A 17,731-nucleotide genomic window follows, 5' to 3' on the forward strand; every position below is an offset into this window, starting at 1 on the left:
CAGTCCTCCAGAAAGCAGATCATATTAAGGATGTACGTTGAGTAACAGCGAGGGCTGCTCATTTATAACTAGGAAACGGTCAGGCTTTAATCCACAGCAGAGAGACAGCTTCTCTGGCAGCCTCACTCTGTGTGGGGACGAGGGAATTGGAGGAAGAAACAGTGGGGAGGGTCCTGTTGTCTGAGCCCACATCTTTGTAGTGGCAGCTGAGGGGTTTTACTGCAACTCCTAGAATTTACATTTTGTTTGGCCGGAGCGGGTCACATGACAGCTGCAAGCGAATGCTCTGAGGGGCTTTATGCCTTTACTTGACACTGACTGACTGGCTGTGAGACGGTCCAACACCACGGAGAGGAAATATTCCCTCTTTCCATGACATCACCCAGCCAGGAATGGGGGAAATGGCGGGAGGAGAGGGGGCACAGCTGGTGGAAGCCACAGTACCATCTGCTACTGACTAATAGTTCATGCTGCTTTACTTGTAAACTTGCACTTCTGTGAACCAGAATAGTGGCTGTATGGTCACCATCACAGACAAATCTGACAGTCTTATAATATTGCATTACTGGGCACAGCCATGTATTGATGTTTTGTTTTAGTTTTTTCAAAAGTAATAGTTTGGAAAATATGCAGTCACTTTTTTTGTACATGAAAACATTGATACCACTTTCAAGTCTCTAAATATGAAACTACAGCCATCAAAAACAAAAACCACCAGTAAAACCACGACTTGTCGTTTTGTGAATAGGTTAAACAAACAATATATAACATATTAATCAGAGAGTTGGATGGGTGCTGATAGACATATTTGGTTACCTTTGGACAAAGCCAGACTAGCTGCCCCCCCCCCCCCCCCCCCCCCCCCCCCCTCTGTTTCCAGTCTTTATGCTAAGCTAAGCTAACCAGCTGCAGGCTGTGACATGAGTGCTATTGATATTCTCATCTAGCTCTCCTCAAGAAACCAAATAAATATATTCCCCAAAATGTCAAATTATTTCTTTGAACTCACTCAGTTTACACCTATGAGAATATTGTGCAACTGCACAGATAACACTAAAAACTCACACATACACTCATCTGTACTCACCATACATCTTTCCCTCATCAGAGAGAATGATCTTCCTGCGTCCACAAGGAGGATAGATAGCCAGGGCCTCCTGGAAGCTCTGTTCAATATCAGGGCTCCACACCCCCTCAGCATCATTGTCTATGGGCTTGTCTGCCGAGTCGCTCATCCTCTCCATGTCCTCGGCAGGGCTCTCGCTGCCGCTCCAGCTGCTGGGATCAATCGTGGTGGTTGGGCTCTCCAAGCTGATGCCTGGACCACACTAGTGAGAGACCTTGAATTCCCAAATAAACAAACACAACCAAGCGGTCACTCTAAGCAACAGAACAGTGGACATCTGCTTCCCAAAAAAACAAAACACACAGTACACACTGTTAGAGAGCACAATATGGAGCAGACGCAGACAAACAAGCTTTGACATCACCAAGAATGTTGTTGATGATTTACAATGGATGTTATGGGTTTTATAAACAATTGAACATTTTCTCTCATAGATTGGTGCCACTTATATAAATGAATGGACAAAGAATAAAGTGTTACTTTCAAATCTTGTTTAGAGATAAGATAAATTATGCAGACTGATGAAATATGCAACCCCTGCATGAAAACGTCCATAAAACATATACTGTCCACCCCCTTTCAGTACCTGTGTTGTTAAATTTAGATTTTTATATTTGAACAAGCTATAACAAGAACCCCATCAGAATTGTCACCCAAAATGGATTCCAGAGGCGATACATCTGGGTGGAGAAATGAGGGAGCAGCATTTGACACTCAATCAGGTGAGACTGTGGTTGTGGAAGCTTCCAGGTATAAATGTGTGCAACTCTTGTGGTTAGGAAGAAATATTTGTCTTTCTTTTTTTAAAACACTCATCCTGAGCAAGATTATGCTGCACAAAAGCATTGTGGTTTACGTCACACATCATCCACAGCCGTCACACCCTGACGGCAGATAGACATATGACACTCAAGCCCCACAGAGAAGCCAAAGAAGTTTAAAAAAAAGAAAAGAAAGAAAGCTGGAGAGCTGCAAGAAAACTACTGTTTACAGACTGTGGCTCAGTCCAAGAAGCAGCCCCCTTTGTGCATCTTACCAAGCTGCTCACACAGCTGGACAAAGTCTCATCTCACCAGCGGCTATTGACAAGACCAACAAGCTCCGGGGTGAATCTGCAGCTAATAAACTGAGGACTGCTCATTATGCGGTGACATCATCTGGAGCAGAATGCGTTGCATGTCCAGAAACATAAAACAGAAGACTATCCCACATTTTATGAGAAATGACTCTCGCACAGTACAGCTTCATAAATAATGGGCTTCAGCGAAGCGCATGTGTAGTAAAAATGAGATTCAGCAGTGTTGTGGTCAGAGCCAACTGTGTGGCCTTCATGGAGAACATTCTGCACAAAGTGGCTTTAGCAGCCACAGAGTCCGACCCAGGACTTCAAGAGACTTTGACAGAGTTTATTAAGGTGGTTGAATTAAATGATTAAACATCAGAATTGATTTCAAATGTTCTGTGGTAAAATAGAGTGAGAAACTAGCTCGTTTATCATGCAGAGGTTGACTTTCTACGTGTGTGACTTGTAGGACAGAGGTGTGCTGGCTTAAAGAGTGGACAAAGCCCAAAAACAGATACTTCAGACAGACGTTTTAGTTTTTGTCAGATTATGTTGCAAATGCAGATGAGCAGATTGGCATTGTAAATGTGTCCATGCATGGAAAAGGGATACAATAAACAAACTGGTAAACTCAAAGCATGTAAGACAAAACTGTCTTAATTATGGGTAAATAAATAATGCACCCAGGGAAATGAATGTTTGAAAGAGCTTGCTCTGAGGAACAGCAACTGAACACAAAAACACGGAAGAACACAATGAAGGCACGTCGGCTGAAAGGCAAGTTGTCTCTTCTCCCAGAGGGAATGGGCAGAGCAACTCGTGGAGGAGACATCCTGAGTAAACTAAAGAGGAAATTGTCCGACAGGCTGTATGCACAAGGCTCGTTTAAGCTGTTTCTCATTGTCCAATGCAGCTGTCCTACTTGTAACTGCTCCTGCTTCACTCACACTGTGCAACCTGACGTTTTATTTGTGGCTTCATGTCCATTTTGTCACAATAAAAACAATAAGTACATGATTGTGTATACGGATGTGAGCTGTCAATTGTTTGAGTGCACGGCAGCACTGTGGCAGAACTAGTCCAGTGTGCACACTGCGTGATGTGTGGAGAAGAACTCAAAATTAAGTGTCCTCCATTTTGCTCACTCAAATCAAATTCACTCTCGCATTCAGTAACATGTCGAGTGCATGTAAAAGCAACATTGTATCAACAGTCCCGCTCAAGACAAACACAGACTGCAATTTAAACAAAGAAATCTCAGAGTTTGTCTCGACTGTCAAACTGTTTCTGCCTTAATTCACGATCCAAACTGCTTTCATGTTGTACTTCCTTTACTAACAAATTCACTGAGGTTTCTCTCTCTTTTCTTAATCTCTCCCCCTCTTTCCAGACAACTGCTTCCTCTCTGAGCAAGATCCCATTCAAGCAGTACAAGCTGTCAGGAAGTGGGAATAGTAGCATATGTTTCTTCCAGCATGTCAGTTCATGAGGGGAAAAGGGGGGATGGGAGCAAGCTGTTGGGGAAAAAAAGAAAAAACTCCCAGCGAGCAGAGAGAGCTTTTACTGAATTCTGTTTTTGTGTGCTGAGTGCTGACACAGCAGAACTAACTCACAAACTGATGAGGGAGGGGGAAAAAACATTTCAACCACTAACAGCCTGGGACTCTTCCTAGATGTGCTCCTCTCATCCCCACCAAATGATATAATAATGCGCTCGTAATCCCTTCCAGTTTACAAGTTCTGAAGAAAATACTTGTTTCTATCCTCATTAAGCCCAAACATTGAATTATAGTGGCTTTTGTAAAAGCTAAACTTTAAGACTTTACATTGATATGTCTTCTCTAGAGTTGCAACCAGTGTGTTTCAATAGAGCTGGAGAATGTCGAGTCTACTAAAACATTCTTTCGCACAAACTCATCTCACATTTACCGAAACATCCAGAGAAAAAAATAATATTATGGCTGATCTATAAGTACAAGTTGACGGACATTTCTGTAAATCCTTCTAGACGTCTTATTGAAACATTTTTTGATGAGCACTGGCTTTGTTTTATTTTCATGATTAATGCAACTAACTCCACCTACTATCCTATCAATAAAGGCTATAGCTATAAAGGATATACAACAACTCAAATATAATATTAGTTTAAATCCGTCTCAGAGAGCATCAAGAGAAAGTCAAGAATGTTGAATTGTCTCAAATCACACTGCAATCAATACTTCTGATCGACAGAAATTACCCAATAAGCAATGTTTCTCCAGAGGACTTTTCTCTAATATGAGATCAAATGTGTCGTCAGGATGCTGATCATTATCAGAGGGAAAATGAAACAGCAAAGAGACAAAGTCAACCGGCACAAATAACACAACAAACCTGGCAACACTGTACGGACTGACCTTCAACATCTCTTCAAAGCAACCATGAATAGATTTCTGTATTGTCATATAACATCCCAATGAGAAATAATTCGCTAAATTATACAAACTTCTTCTGTCTTCATCCTGATCCTTACTTTGAGAATTAATTTTCAAAACATTCATGAAGTATTAGAAATGCTAACATTTTGAAATTAAACTAACTTAATGCACCTTTAGCTTGGTGGCTGCTAATAACAGATGTTTGGAGAATATGCAAAATTTTCATAAAAAAAAAAAAACACAAATAAAATATGGGTGCAGATTAATGTAAAACAATTTTGCATCCAGAAATTATGTTGTGATCATTAATTGATTGTTCTTGATGCATGTGGGTCCAAAATGTTTTATTGTATGGATGATCTGTGGAATTATTGTTCTATCCTTTTTCATTCATGTAACTCTTGGTCTTCAATGCGGCACTGCCAAAACTACAATGTTGTTTATAAAATGACCAATTATTACCAATATATTGTGGAATGTGGTGGAATAATCAAGGAGGGCAGTAATGTTTGCAATGAATGAGGAAAAGGATGTGGTATAAGGATTAAGGTGTGCACAAAAAATGGTGAGTGCATACATTTTGTATTACATCAGAAGATCTACTAAACTGGTTACCCTGTTGTCTACATCTTATCATCCCATATGAAGATAGCGTGTGTTGACTTGTCCTCATACACACACTGAAATAATACAACATAAAAGGCATTCTCATCCTTAATAGATCAGTTTCTTAGCATCCGTGGCATCAATTGGATGCCTTTGCCATGTGCAACATGTGAACAACGGCAGAGTTGTCAACGAAGGCGGTCTCTTAGTGCCTTAGAATCTGTGGACTAATTATGTCCGCAACAAGAAAGTATGAATGTCACCCATAGAAACACTTGTGGCTTCCAGATAATACTGCATACTTTTGTCTTTAAGGGTGTTCACCATAGAAATGGTCTTATTTGTGAGATGTGGGGTAAAGATCGCCTGCAATGCAATAAGTGAATGTGGTAACTAAGCAGTAGTAGCTGTGACATGGCATAATGGGAAATTACTCTTACCGTGAGATTACATAAACCACTCAGAAAGGTGGAATCCAGCTCCTTAAATTAAGAGAACCCATTTCACCCATCAGACAGAGCAAGGTAATGAAATAGCAGATGAGAGGTTTCAAATGTAATTTTCCATGTGGAGTTCTTTTGTGCCGTTATCTCAGAGGGTGCAATAATGATTCTGTGAATGACTTTTGTGCACCCCATAATGGCCCACAGTAGTTAAGGCCACAGTGTGTAAAACTGTAATTACTATGTGATTTCCAAACTCAACATTTTCAGCTTGTTGTCAAGAAATATCCTGGCCTTTGCATAATTGTAACAGCAATGTCAAAAATATTCAATTTTGAGGAACACGTAACTTACTTTGAGCATTTACAATGACTGAAATTCCATTTAGTTTTGGTTCATTACCTGGAAAAAGTATGTTTCAGCAGGTTTTTGAGGACCTTGAATGCAGTTACAGGGCAAAATCTAATTAATCAAAAATCTATGGAAATACTCATTGAATTGAATTTATTTATAAAGCTTTACTCCACAAGGCAAAATTCGAGCATGTAGCTACTGTTTAAAATAAAGCAAAATCAAAAGAGTCAATATGAGTTCTAACCTTTAATTAAAAACATAAACCAACCTTTGCAGCTCACACTTAACCTAATGCAATTTTATTTATAAAAAATCAGGCAGATGGCAGGGACATTTTTAATTACCGCGGTCATGTTGAAAACATTTCCAAACAGACTAAACATTTCCAAACGGACATTCTTGCATCCAAACTATGCAAGAATGTCAGGGAAAAACTCCTGATTCTGTATTGGATTTTCCTTTAGGTTTCATGAATACATCCACAGGTTTTGAGTACAAATGAATGAATAAACAAGATTTTCAATACCAATTTCCTCAGGTCCACTGGAGAGGCTAGAAAGCTTACTTTCCGCCTCTGATATTGGCAATGGCTTAGTGTTTATTTCATGCCTCTTTGAACCTGCAGGCGGAGCAGCCGTGAATCTGTCTGATATCATCCCACTCAAATCTGAGGCCTGGATCCCACCGCCCAGCAACCATCAGGCCACGATGGGATCAATCGTTGTTTGCCAGAGAATAGGATTGATTTACAGGTTCTGTGAAAGCAGCCCTCTCTACCTGCCTCAGACTGAGAAACAGGTAGCAACGACATAGCCTGGACAACATCAGATATGTCGGGAAATGTGACCGTAAATCTAAGACACAAAATTGTCTCCTTCTGCAGATACATCCCTGACCTGCCGGTAATACCAAAATATATATGAAAAAATACAATTGACCATTCAAACATGAAATGTAATGAATGCTCAGAAGACATTGCCCATCAAAAATGTGCAGTGCATTCCACACGGCATATGCCCATGTCACCGCGCAGTGCAAGCGGAACACATAAAGCTCAGGAAATTAAAGCTGTAAATAAAGGTTCGTCAGATAAAGGATCTCCTGACAGTTATGAGAGCAGAACAGGCAGAGAGCTGGCCGCTGGCTCATTCAGGACGCGTGCGGAGGGGCATGAAAAAACAAATCACAGTGATGAGCATGAAGGCCACCATTTGCATTAGGCTCTGCCAATTCACACCGACTCATCTCTTTTCTTCTGCTTCTCGCACGATCATTTATCCCCTTATATACTTCTTTCTTTCCTGTCCCTCCACATACATCTTCTTCTTCTCTACTTCCTTCTTTCTCTAGGCAAAGCCTGCACATCACACTGGACTCATCTGCCATGAAACAGCCTTCTCAGAGGGGATATTCAACCAGATGAAACTGAAAAAAACCTTTACGTCTGATGTTTTTTGGGGGTGACAGAGTGCATTAAAAAAATATCCACACACAAATATTTTTTAGATATCATCCTCAGTAATATATGACCCCCAACAGCATTTTATAACATATTGCCTAGTTCGAGGAAGTTGAACAGTATTTTTGGAAGACTAGACAAAGATCTGACATGTTTTACCTTAAAAAAAGTTACAAGCTGTTGACATTTTTTTATTTAATTAGAGGTTGTTGGCCTTTTTACATTTTTGGCCATGTACAGTGAGAAAATACTTGGACGTTTTCTATGTCAATTGTTCGACATTGAAAGAAGATCAAGTCAGCTATGGAAGAAATAATCAAAAACCTGTGACTTACTAGTATTGAAGCCTCCCTATTCACTATTCAGGAATAAATCACACTTCCCTAAGTATTGACATGATCACAAAAAGCATTGGCCAAACTAAAGCTACATTCATTGTCGGGCTCTCTGTGGATAATGAGAATAAAGATCCAAAGCTGAGACACTAAGCAGGTAGTTATCAAGTTAGACACGATACTAAGACTCTATGTGCAGTCTTACGTGTAGCCAATGCTGAACAATGAATTTTATCCATGTTTACTTGAAAATGTGTCCATCAGGAACCAAAACCGTCAAAACAAAAATGGACACATCAGAACATTTGGAAGCTTAAAACTGTAACATGAAGACACCATGAGCAGTGTTTGAAGAACAAGGCTGCGTCCCAAATTCCATAATAACATGATATTTCGTACTCTAAAACAATATGTGAGGGTTTCTCGTATGAAACCTTAGTTCTATCTCCAGTGAAATATTACACTACATAAACACTGGACACTACATCGGGCTGACATAAATATCCCACAAAGCAATGGCGTAATTGGGGATGGGTATCGTTAGGATTTTATCAATACTAGTACTTATTGATACCGCTTATTGGTTCAGTTACTTATTGATACTCTTATTGGTTATTTTGGATTATTTTGTGTGAAAAAAAAAAGATGATAATAATCAACATTGTTTTATTATTCATATGACAAATATTCTTTCTTGAACAGCAAATGCAGAAATCATTAAATATTTCACTATTGTTGACTACACTATTTCAATGCCAACAACTGTACATGTGAGAACATTCCTACAGAGAGGGGACATTTGGAGTTGAGAGCGCTGGTCATGTAAAGAAACAATTATTGTTAAGGTGTGTTGGCTGGAGTGGTAGAGGGACTGGCAGCTTCAAAATAACTTATAACACTAACTTATAAACACACAGCTGCTCCCCTTATTAATAACTATGTATCAAACAACTCAATATACACTGACAGACTAATTAGTGGTTACCTAAATCACTCTGACTCCACTGTTGAGAAGGGGGGCAGGCCTTTAACAGTAAGCTGGGTAACAGCCCTGACACTCGTCCACCCTCTGCTGTGTCATCTTCCCTGTTGCTGCTCCCAGTAGAGGGAGGGAGGACGTGCTGGGTCATGGTGGCAGCCTCAGCCCGACAATCTAGTTCTCAAATCCCTAAAATACCGTTGAGCGATTAGCTTTCATTTATTAGTCTGTTCTTATTATGTTTACATGGCAATGCTAATGTAACCTGTAGTGGACGAGGATGGACGGCTGCTCGCCAAACAGTGGAAAACTGTGCAATTGTGCACAGGTTTGCAACGCTGCTTTTTTACTCACTCTGTAACTTCTAATGTACCGATAGCAGAACCGTTAACCTCGGAATCTATCAATACTCTGGGTATTTACTACGGTCTTAACGGTACCCATTTAGAACCGGGTATCGGGGGGCCTCCCTTTTCCGTAATGACGACAACGTTCATAACAGACAATGACGGACAGCTCCGTCGCATCAGGTATATATATCAAGTATGAGATTACATTTTGCTTGGCGTAATATATATATTTTTTTAGTTCAGATCTCAAAAATCATCGTTTGGTCAGTTAAGGTTGGGTCGGGTTCCACGTCTCCAAGGCTCTCAGGAAGTGGCGTCGTAATTACTGCTCTGCGCGTCTCAACAAATACAACAGAGACGTATATTTACACAAAAGTAGGGATGTACATTAAGAAAAATACTGTATATAATCACTGGGAATTATTTGGTTATTTTTCAAAAGACAGACAAATGGTTTTCCTCAAAAATATGAGACGGACTGACGAACCTTTGGTTTTGTTCTTCACTGGTGAAATTATAGAATATCGGCAACTTATCTTTTAATTAGTTTAATACGCTTTGAGAAAACAAGATAATAAATGATGTGTTGTTTGTTGACGGCACAATGTTACTTCTCGTACATGTCTACTATTTGGGTCTATTAACCAGACTAAAAAAGTTGGGCCAACACAGCTCTCCATTGCTGTGTCCTGGCTCGGATTCCAAACTAATTTACTGGGCCTGCATTTTAATGTTGGGCCCCCGAAGTCTATCTGTGCCTCCGCTGAATCCAGGACACCTTCGGGGCAGGGAGAGAGCCTGCCTGATCTGTGTCAGCCATGATAACAATGCAGCGGCCATTGATGGAAGGTCGTGTGGAAATTTATTACAAGCAACGACAGGGGAATACGGTGCCAGAAAGACTGAATAACCCACATTTGAATACAAGCCACAAATTATACACAGTTTCGCTAAATGAAGTGACTATGTGCCTTTGTTCCACAGGTTTCCTTTCACTAGTAGAAAGCTGAACACCACTACCGGTACTATGGCCAGCACTGAGAAAGGAAGTTGTTGAAGCTGAGATTTCCTGCTTTCATTGTGGTTAAGAACTCAAAATGTTTATAGTGGTTTCAGAAACTGACTCATCTGATGATTCATGGAGTACATATTGCTTTTCATTTGTGTGTGATCTCGAGACAGCTCGTTTATTTGTCTTTTTATTCCAAATAGTGAAAAAGAAAAATGCTTGAGCCACCAACTTAATAACTTCTGAGGAACTGCACATCAATTATAAGTGGTTGAGACATTGCGCTGTCCAAACTCCTTCCAAAAATGAAGGAGACTGCCATATGGTACAGATTTTAAGTCTGTAATATCAAAGTGGTAAGCCTTCAAAGGGACACAGAAGCTCAATCATTTGGTGCTTAATGTAAAACTAGAAAGGCTCAAACATGACTTGTTCCAAATGGGCAAAGTCTGATACAACTCAAGCTAAAACGAGAGTAGACTTAAACACAGCCTGCCTTTCATAAGTATGCAAGCAGAGAAAAAAAAAACTGTGTTGCACTTACGAAGGTGGTTGACAGGGCCAAAGTGCATTCGGTAGCTGGCAGTCATTTTATGGCTGCAGTACTGAAGCAGATTTACTTAGATGACGTCAGTGGCTTTGAGCCAGCTTTTCCTTTTTGGTGGCACTCTCCGCTGGCCTCAGTGGGCCCTGCTCAAACTGCTGAGCAGCAGCACATACTCTAAAATTCCCTTTCTAGACCAGGGTTTACCTCAGGGCACACAGTCTGGAAGCCTGCAAGAGTGTCCTTTTTTCTTCTTTTTTTTAAAGCATGCTTTGACCGCAAAGAAAACTGATGTTCTGATGTGATTCTACCCCTGACATACATCACATCTAATTAGACAATTAATGACTGTGTTGATATCATTTCAATTAAAACGTGAGAGGCAACATGTCCACATTCCCATGAGGAATTTCACAGGCCTCTTACTAGAAATAGACGTACATTTGTATTTTCAGTCAGGTGAAGGTTTTATTTCATCAATATCCTGGTTGTGCATGTATGTTATGGAGTATCCAGAAACCCCAAAAAACTGAGAACTAGCTAGACTTTAAGAGTTGACAGTAACGAATAAGTTATTCAATACAACTAACTTAAAATTAACGAACCAAAAACCAAGACGTCTCCTCAACTGAGCACACAAACACTGTCTGCTCAGTGTGAATCCAATTGCATTTTATTTTCCCGAGAGATGCCATCCTAAGAAACTAAATACATAACGAGTCTCAAGCACCTGTTGCATGGAGCACGGACTACGCAGGTGCTTCTCTCCAGCTGGCAACTAGGACTTTCAACCACAGACTGTATCTCTTAATGTGCTATAATTAAAAACAGTCAGGAACCAGTTGATGTTATTCTAAAATGCAGAAATAATGACAATAATCCTTGTAGCTAAAAGGAGTTTGATTTCTTTCTTAGGTGTCATTCAGCGACTTTGGCATTTGTATTTTATGTTTCAAATGAGTTTCTGGCTTCATCCTCACAATATACCAATTATAAGTAAACATTATCATATTCTGTCATTACTTTAAAGATCTTACCATGTTTGTACAATGATATATAAACATGATAATAAATATGGTGAGGAGACTGGTGAGAGCATGATGCGGGGCTCACGGGACAGACAAAAACATTAATATTTGCAATGTTTTGTGAAGAAGAAATTAAACAAAGACATTTCACAAATGTTTGGCCAAAATATATTTTTCTGAAAAGTTAACCACCTCGAACAGTATTGACAAACGAAGAAAAGAAGAGTCTCGCTTTGCCCCGAGAAGTAATACAGTCCACTCTGTACTTCACAAAAGCACATCACTGTCCACACTTCACAACAGACGAAGAGACTTCTCTCTGTCCTCAGCCCTCAACAAGGCAGCAAAACCAAGTTACACATCGCCTGTCTATCCAATTAAGAAGTATACAATGTAATACAATGACATCAAAAAGTAAAATAACATGTCATTTTTTGCTAATGTCTAACTCCAAATTATTTAAATGTTTAGACTTATAATATACAGAAAGACACAGGCTCAGTGTTGTCATAGCTGTGAACATATCTATGTTGTAGTCTCTAATATACGAAAACAGCCTAATGCTCAAAGCTCTGCATTACGCTCAACATGGCGACGAGGAGCTAACGGTGCTAACAGCACTAAGCGTGTTAGCTAGACTTTACCAGAGCCAACAGACATACAAGCGCAGTGCAGAGTGGTGGCTGTGGTTGCTGCTTTAATAACGCTCCGAGTTTCGACTTTAGCACCTTTACGGAATAGTTTCATATTTTACAGTTGATATTACAAATTGTTTGACGTGAATAGACTGATATCGGCACAGTTACAGTTTTGAGTATTACAGCGATCTTGTTTTAATGTTATGTATCTGTCGACGATAAAAAAGGAGGTAAACCATAGGTTTCTGAAGAGCCTTTGTTAGTTCAAAGTTGGTTGTTCCGACCTTCGTCATCTAGGAATTTGGCAGGGAGGATACAGCCGTACATTTGACATGAAGGGGATATATATATATATATATATATATATATATATATATATATATATATATATATATATATATATATAAATAAATAAATATGTGTGTGTTTGAGGCAATTTGTTGTTCTTTAAATAGGCTAGCTGTTCTTTTCCTCCAAAATTCAAACGAACAAATTTCATTTGCAGAAGTTGATTGTAAGGAACAAAACATTTACTGGGATCAAGCCCACTCACACAAAGGCCGTCCATATTATGCAAGCACAGGGGGGGCAGCCACTGTATCACAGTGACTGTGGCCCCCCTTGGTGGCACCTCTGGTAATGCTCCATCCAAAAGCAGAGGGAGTTTAGTAACTCCTAGTTTCAGAGGTAGAGTCTCATTCAGTCAAACAAAGACAACATCTTATTATTGCACAAACGTTATGCAGGCTTGCGTCCAACAGGTCCTCTGGTTGCATAAGCTGAAAACAAAGCATCTGTTTCTACCCCTAATTCTTTTCTTCCAAGCGAGCAGATTTATATTGTGACATGTCTGGAATCACGCCCCCAAAATCATTGAGACTGTTTCCTGGAATTCATAATGAAATGTCACACTAATTAAATACAAATCATTGTCTTTTTCCATGTCTTTTCTTCTTATAATAAGTTACATACAATAATTAAAAGAAGTTAACTGTAAGCCAAAACTTAGTAGTATTGCTACGAACTGAAAGTGGATTTTGTTCAAGCTTGCGCAGGTCTTTTTTCACCCCATTTCTCAGATGTGTCACTGCTAAACTTACTGTAATACAAAATAGTAACATTCACAATCTCTTTTTTTAAAGAGGTGATAAGTTATTTTCCCTGAGCTTATGATGAAACACAACTAAAGCCATGAGATATCCAGATTAGTGTGACTAGACAGCTGACTGAGATACTGTAAAAGCATGACTGGAAAGCTCACAAGTGAACGAATGAGGTTATTTCATAACTGTATAATTAATAAAGTATAAACACACTCTGATTGAATCACAGCAGCATATCTGAGACGTTTAAACAGTGACCTGATTCAAAGCAAACCAAATCTGACCATTTAAAGCCAAAGATATCCAGTTAAGTGTCAGAGATTAAAACAAGTTGAGACTAACCAAGTCTGGTACAAAGAGGAGATCCTTCTGCTACAACTGGATGTGCACCCACTTTGTAAGCCAACTTTACTGGTGCACATGAAAGCTTTAGGCCTTGTTCTCGTCACTCCCTTTGCAGAAGAGCCTGTCTAATTGTCCCAGAGTCCACAAAAGGTTACGGTAAAAATCCTTGTAAGAAGCCAGACATTGTGACACACATCCACCCACAGCTGGCATACAGTTGGAGGAGAGTTCAGTTTTAGCTGAGCAGGCATTTCCCAAAGTAGAGGAAGGAAAGGGGAAAACCCCAAAATAAAAGTGTAAATTTAACCTACTTGTCCTCCCCAAAGATAACCAAGGAGTTTGGCTTAAACAGGACATTTCAAGATCATTTTAAACCACCAAAGTAACGCAAAAACCTTTCATTTTTTTAAATGCAAATGCATTGTTTTTCTAAAAGTGGTGATTTTGGGTGCATAAGTTCCTCAGGGAGGGACACAGAGGAGCTTTAACTCACCAAACAATAACGGGGTTTAAGCTACCCTTTCCCCCGGTTCACTCGGTTCCGTTTAGAGTTACAGTAACAACATGGAGCACACACACACTGCCGGGAGAAGAAGCAAACACACATTATAAAATGTACTTACACTAAACTTCGATGGCGATTAGAAATCACCGTCCAAACGCGTTGAAGCAACAAGTCTCTCCACCGTGTTTTCTTCTTCGAGGTGGTCCGAAAACGCTCCGGCGTGATCTCCAACAAGTCCCCCAGCCAACTACGGAGAGGAAGACAGCAACGTTGTTCAACCGTCATCTTGTCCAAAAAAAAAAAATCGTTATTCGTGCGGTATATAAATATTTTTTTAGTTCATCCATGAATCCTGCCGGGACTTTCTGCTCATCTGCCACAGGACAGACCGGCCCCGGTGCTCTTTATAGGGGCGTCTGGTCGGGATTCTTCTCAAAAAAATGTGAAAAATGTCAAAGATTTTCGCTGCTATGTCAAAGCCATCGGCTGCAACAGTGAGTGTTCAAAGTGAGCACCCCGTTGCAAACAGCGACCAGGACCATCGGCCATCTATCTCAGCGGTGGAAACAGACGACCTAACGTTACTTCACGCCGTGGGGTAAATAGTAAACACCTAAATAAGCCGACATTATTAATAAATGGTCTAATATTTCCAAAGACGTCCACTAAAACCTCACAAGCAGAAAGTCTACAACCAGTTTGTTTACCTGCAACTACCATTGAAACTTACCTCGTTATTGATATCTCATATAAAATGTCCCTTTTTGAGTAATGGGATGTTACGGGGTATTTTTTTTAATACTATGTCAAGTTATTCTGGTGTTTCTGGGCCAGCCAGGAAGGTGTAGGTGAATCGCTTCGCGCACTGACAGAGATGCGAAGAATGCTCGGAATGGGAAGAGGAATGAAATGAACGCAAAGAGCGAGTTTTCGCCGGGGCGGAGCGAGAGGTGGCGTCATCCCGAGCCCAGCAGCCAGCCTGGGCAGCGGGCAGCGGCAGCAGGGACAGGGAGGGTGCAACACAGCCCGAGAGATGACGCCTTCAGGGACACCACGAAGCTCAGATTTTACAGCTCCACAGCCCTGAAGCCCACTTGTAACAGCGTCGATCCAGCTACAGTTATCAATACAGTACAAATATATATATATATATATATATATATATATATATATATATATATATATATATATATATATATATATAATAATAATACATCTTATTTGTATAGCGCTTTACATGGTAACAGAAGCAATAATAATATATAGAATAAATAATAATAATAATGATAATAAATATAGAATACAAGACAGATGATATATCAGTAAGAAACAAAACCAAAAACATAGTTAACTAGCATCAGAAGTTAAAAGAAGATTTAAATGAGTTTTTAGTGCTGTTTTGAAAGTGGCGAGTGACAGAGAATGTCTGAGGGCAGCAATGGAGAAGGCTATGTATGTGTGTGTGTGTGTGTGTGTGTGTGTGTGTGTGTGTGTGTGTGTGTGTGTGTGTGTGTGTGTGTGTGTGTGTGTGTGTGTGTGTGTGTGTGAGTATATGTGTATATATTGAGCCAATTTCATATGTCTATAGATGTCTAAACAGGACTGTACACATTTTCACAACATCACTGCACTGTTACAATTAATGATACAGGTACAATTGTATGTACAAATGCTTTCTAGGGGCACTCATGTTTGTTTGCTAAACTGACACTTGGATACATAAAGGGACGTAAGATTACTTGAGCCATAGATACAATGTAAATTCACAATATATACCAACAATGCGATTTTTATAAATTTGTTCATGGTTTCTATGTACTATGTAGTTTTCCCTCAAGACAGACTTATCACTCAGTTCAGGGATAAGATATTTCCTACAAGACTTAAAGGCAGCAGCTGACTTCACAAATCTGGCCACATTCAAACAGGAGAGAGGAGTGTTGAAAGCAGGCCTTCATGCAGATTGGATGTGGGGAAACTTTGTGAAGTTATGATCACAAGTTTAACAAATGGTGTCCTCGAGCCGGGTATCACTGAAAGCACACAGATACATTTAAATTCACTGAGCTGCATTATTTTATGTATTTACCCCTTAATAAGTCTACCTTGTCTGCTATGGAATAATTCATATATTGTCGGAAATGCACATGTGTTAAAAGACCTGCTATATTTTATATAAAGGTTGAGTTGGCCAGCTTTACAAGAGCGAGTTCAAACACTTATAGACAGAAACCCCAGTCACAGACACATCTGTGGTCCTGTCTGAACAAGTCATCCATTAGAAGCCAGTGTTTTGACACCAATCCTTCAAAAGAAAAGGATCTATGAAGACGAACGACTGCAACCTCCGAAGACATCCATCAACACCTTTTAACACCTGTCTCTGCATGTTTAGCTGAGAGAGAAACACAGGGAACTGTATGATTTAAATGTTCTTTATACAGGATTGTATTTCAATGCATCTTTTACTGTCTATTTCTAATTATTCCGCAATCTGTTGAGAGTGAACTTCATGGCAGAGCAGCAGCCACTCAAAGCCATTGTCAGCAGTCGTATCACTTTCATATCGTCCTGGGAGTTGGTTGTTCCCTCAATAACAAACTATTAATCATCAAAATGCAGCTGTATCTAGGCCGTCATTAATAAAAATCCCTGCTTTTTCCCCCAAAGATGATTGCAGCGGTAACTCCAGGAGCTCAGAGTGTTGATTCATCAGCTGACAGTGTTTAAAAGCTACACGTTATAAATAATCTCCACACGCGTGTCATGTCAGAAAATGCTTTCATATGAGAAGTCTACAGTATCAGTGCAACCAGAAGAGACGACATTGTGTAGGTTACTGAGCCAAATGAGTATAGTTAAATGATGGATGGATGAATTTCTCATGTTCTTATCTCTGTAGTCACTGTGCAGTTATTATATTTCATTATTCCTGCATGTGGTGAAGGAGGAGGAGAAAAAAGCCACTGAACTGTTTACACCACAGCAAATAGCTCACCCACCGAGCTCACCCTATACTAACACACTATTCCTGCACAGCCACTCAGGTGTTGAGGAATATAGGGTGTCGCCACATAAGAGCGGGAGCAGCAGGGTAAGCTGTATAGGCGGCAAAGGAGACAAGACAAACGTGTCAGCAGGGAATGAGCGAATGAGTGTGGGACAGAGTGGGAGAGTCCCGTGTTCGAATGCATGTTCCACTTATTAGAGACAGGTGTTTAAGGTCCACCCCTCTGTAAACACACACACCCGCGTCAGCTTTTTACTTCAGCACTTACAAAGAAAAACACATACTGTGTCGCTTGTAAACAATTGAACTTTGCCCAGGCCTTGGCAAAATATTTCATTATTTTCAGTATTTGGTGGAAGTCAAGTATCTGCTGTGTGGAGCAGTATTTTAGAGGAAGCATCGATTTGATTGTTTTTG

At 40.0% G+C, this 17,731-nt stretch overlaps 1 protein-coding gene across 4 annotated transcripts in view; it reads right to left on the reverse strand.

Annotated features, from left to right (window-relative positions):
• The window catches only part of tead1b (TEA domain family member 1b), a 47,757-nt gene extending 32,577 nt beyond the window's left edge, over positions 1-15,180 (reverse strand). For 2 of the 4 annotated variants that reach the window (XM_034529430.1, XM_034529429.1), the window contains exon 1: positions 1,088-1,327. In XM_034529430.1, coding sequence (XP_034385321.1) covers positions 1,088-1,244 — 157 coding nt within the window. In that variant the 5' untranslated portion in view covers positions 1,245-1,327. Of the gene's footprint in view, positions 1-1,087; positions 1,341-14,422; positions 14,657-15,034 lie in introns of those variants that run through there. The other 2 variants (XM_034529427.1, XM_034529428.1) reach the window with 2 other exon arrangements.
• Positions 15,181-17,731: the final 2,551 nt, after the last annotated feature.

The sequence above is a fragment of the Cyclopterus lumpus genome, chromosome 3, assembly GCF_009769545.1.
Source record: "Cyclopterus lumpus isolate fCycLum1 chromosome 3, fCycLum1.pri, whole genome shotgun sequence".
NCBI classification, from domain to species: domain Eukaryota; kingdom Metazoa; phylum Chordata; class Actinopteri; order Perciformes; family Cyclopteridae; genus Cyclopterus; species Cyclopterus lumpus.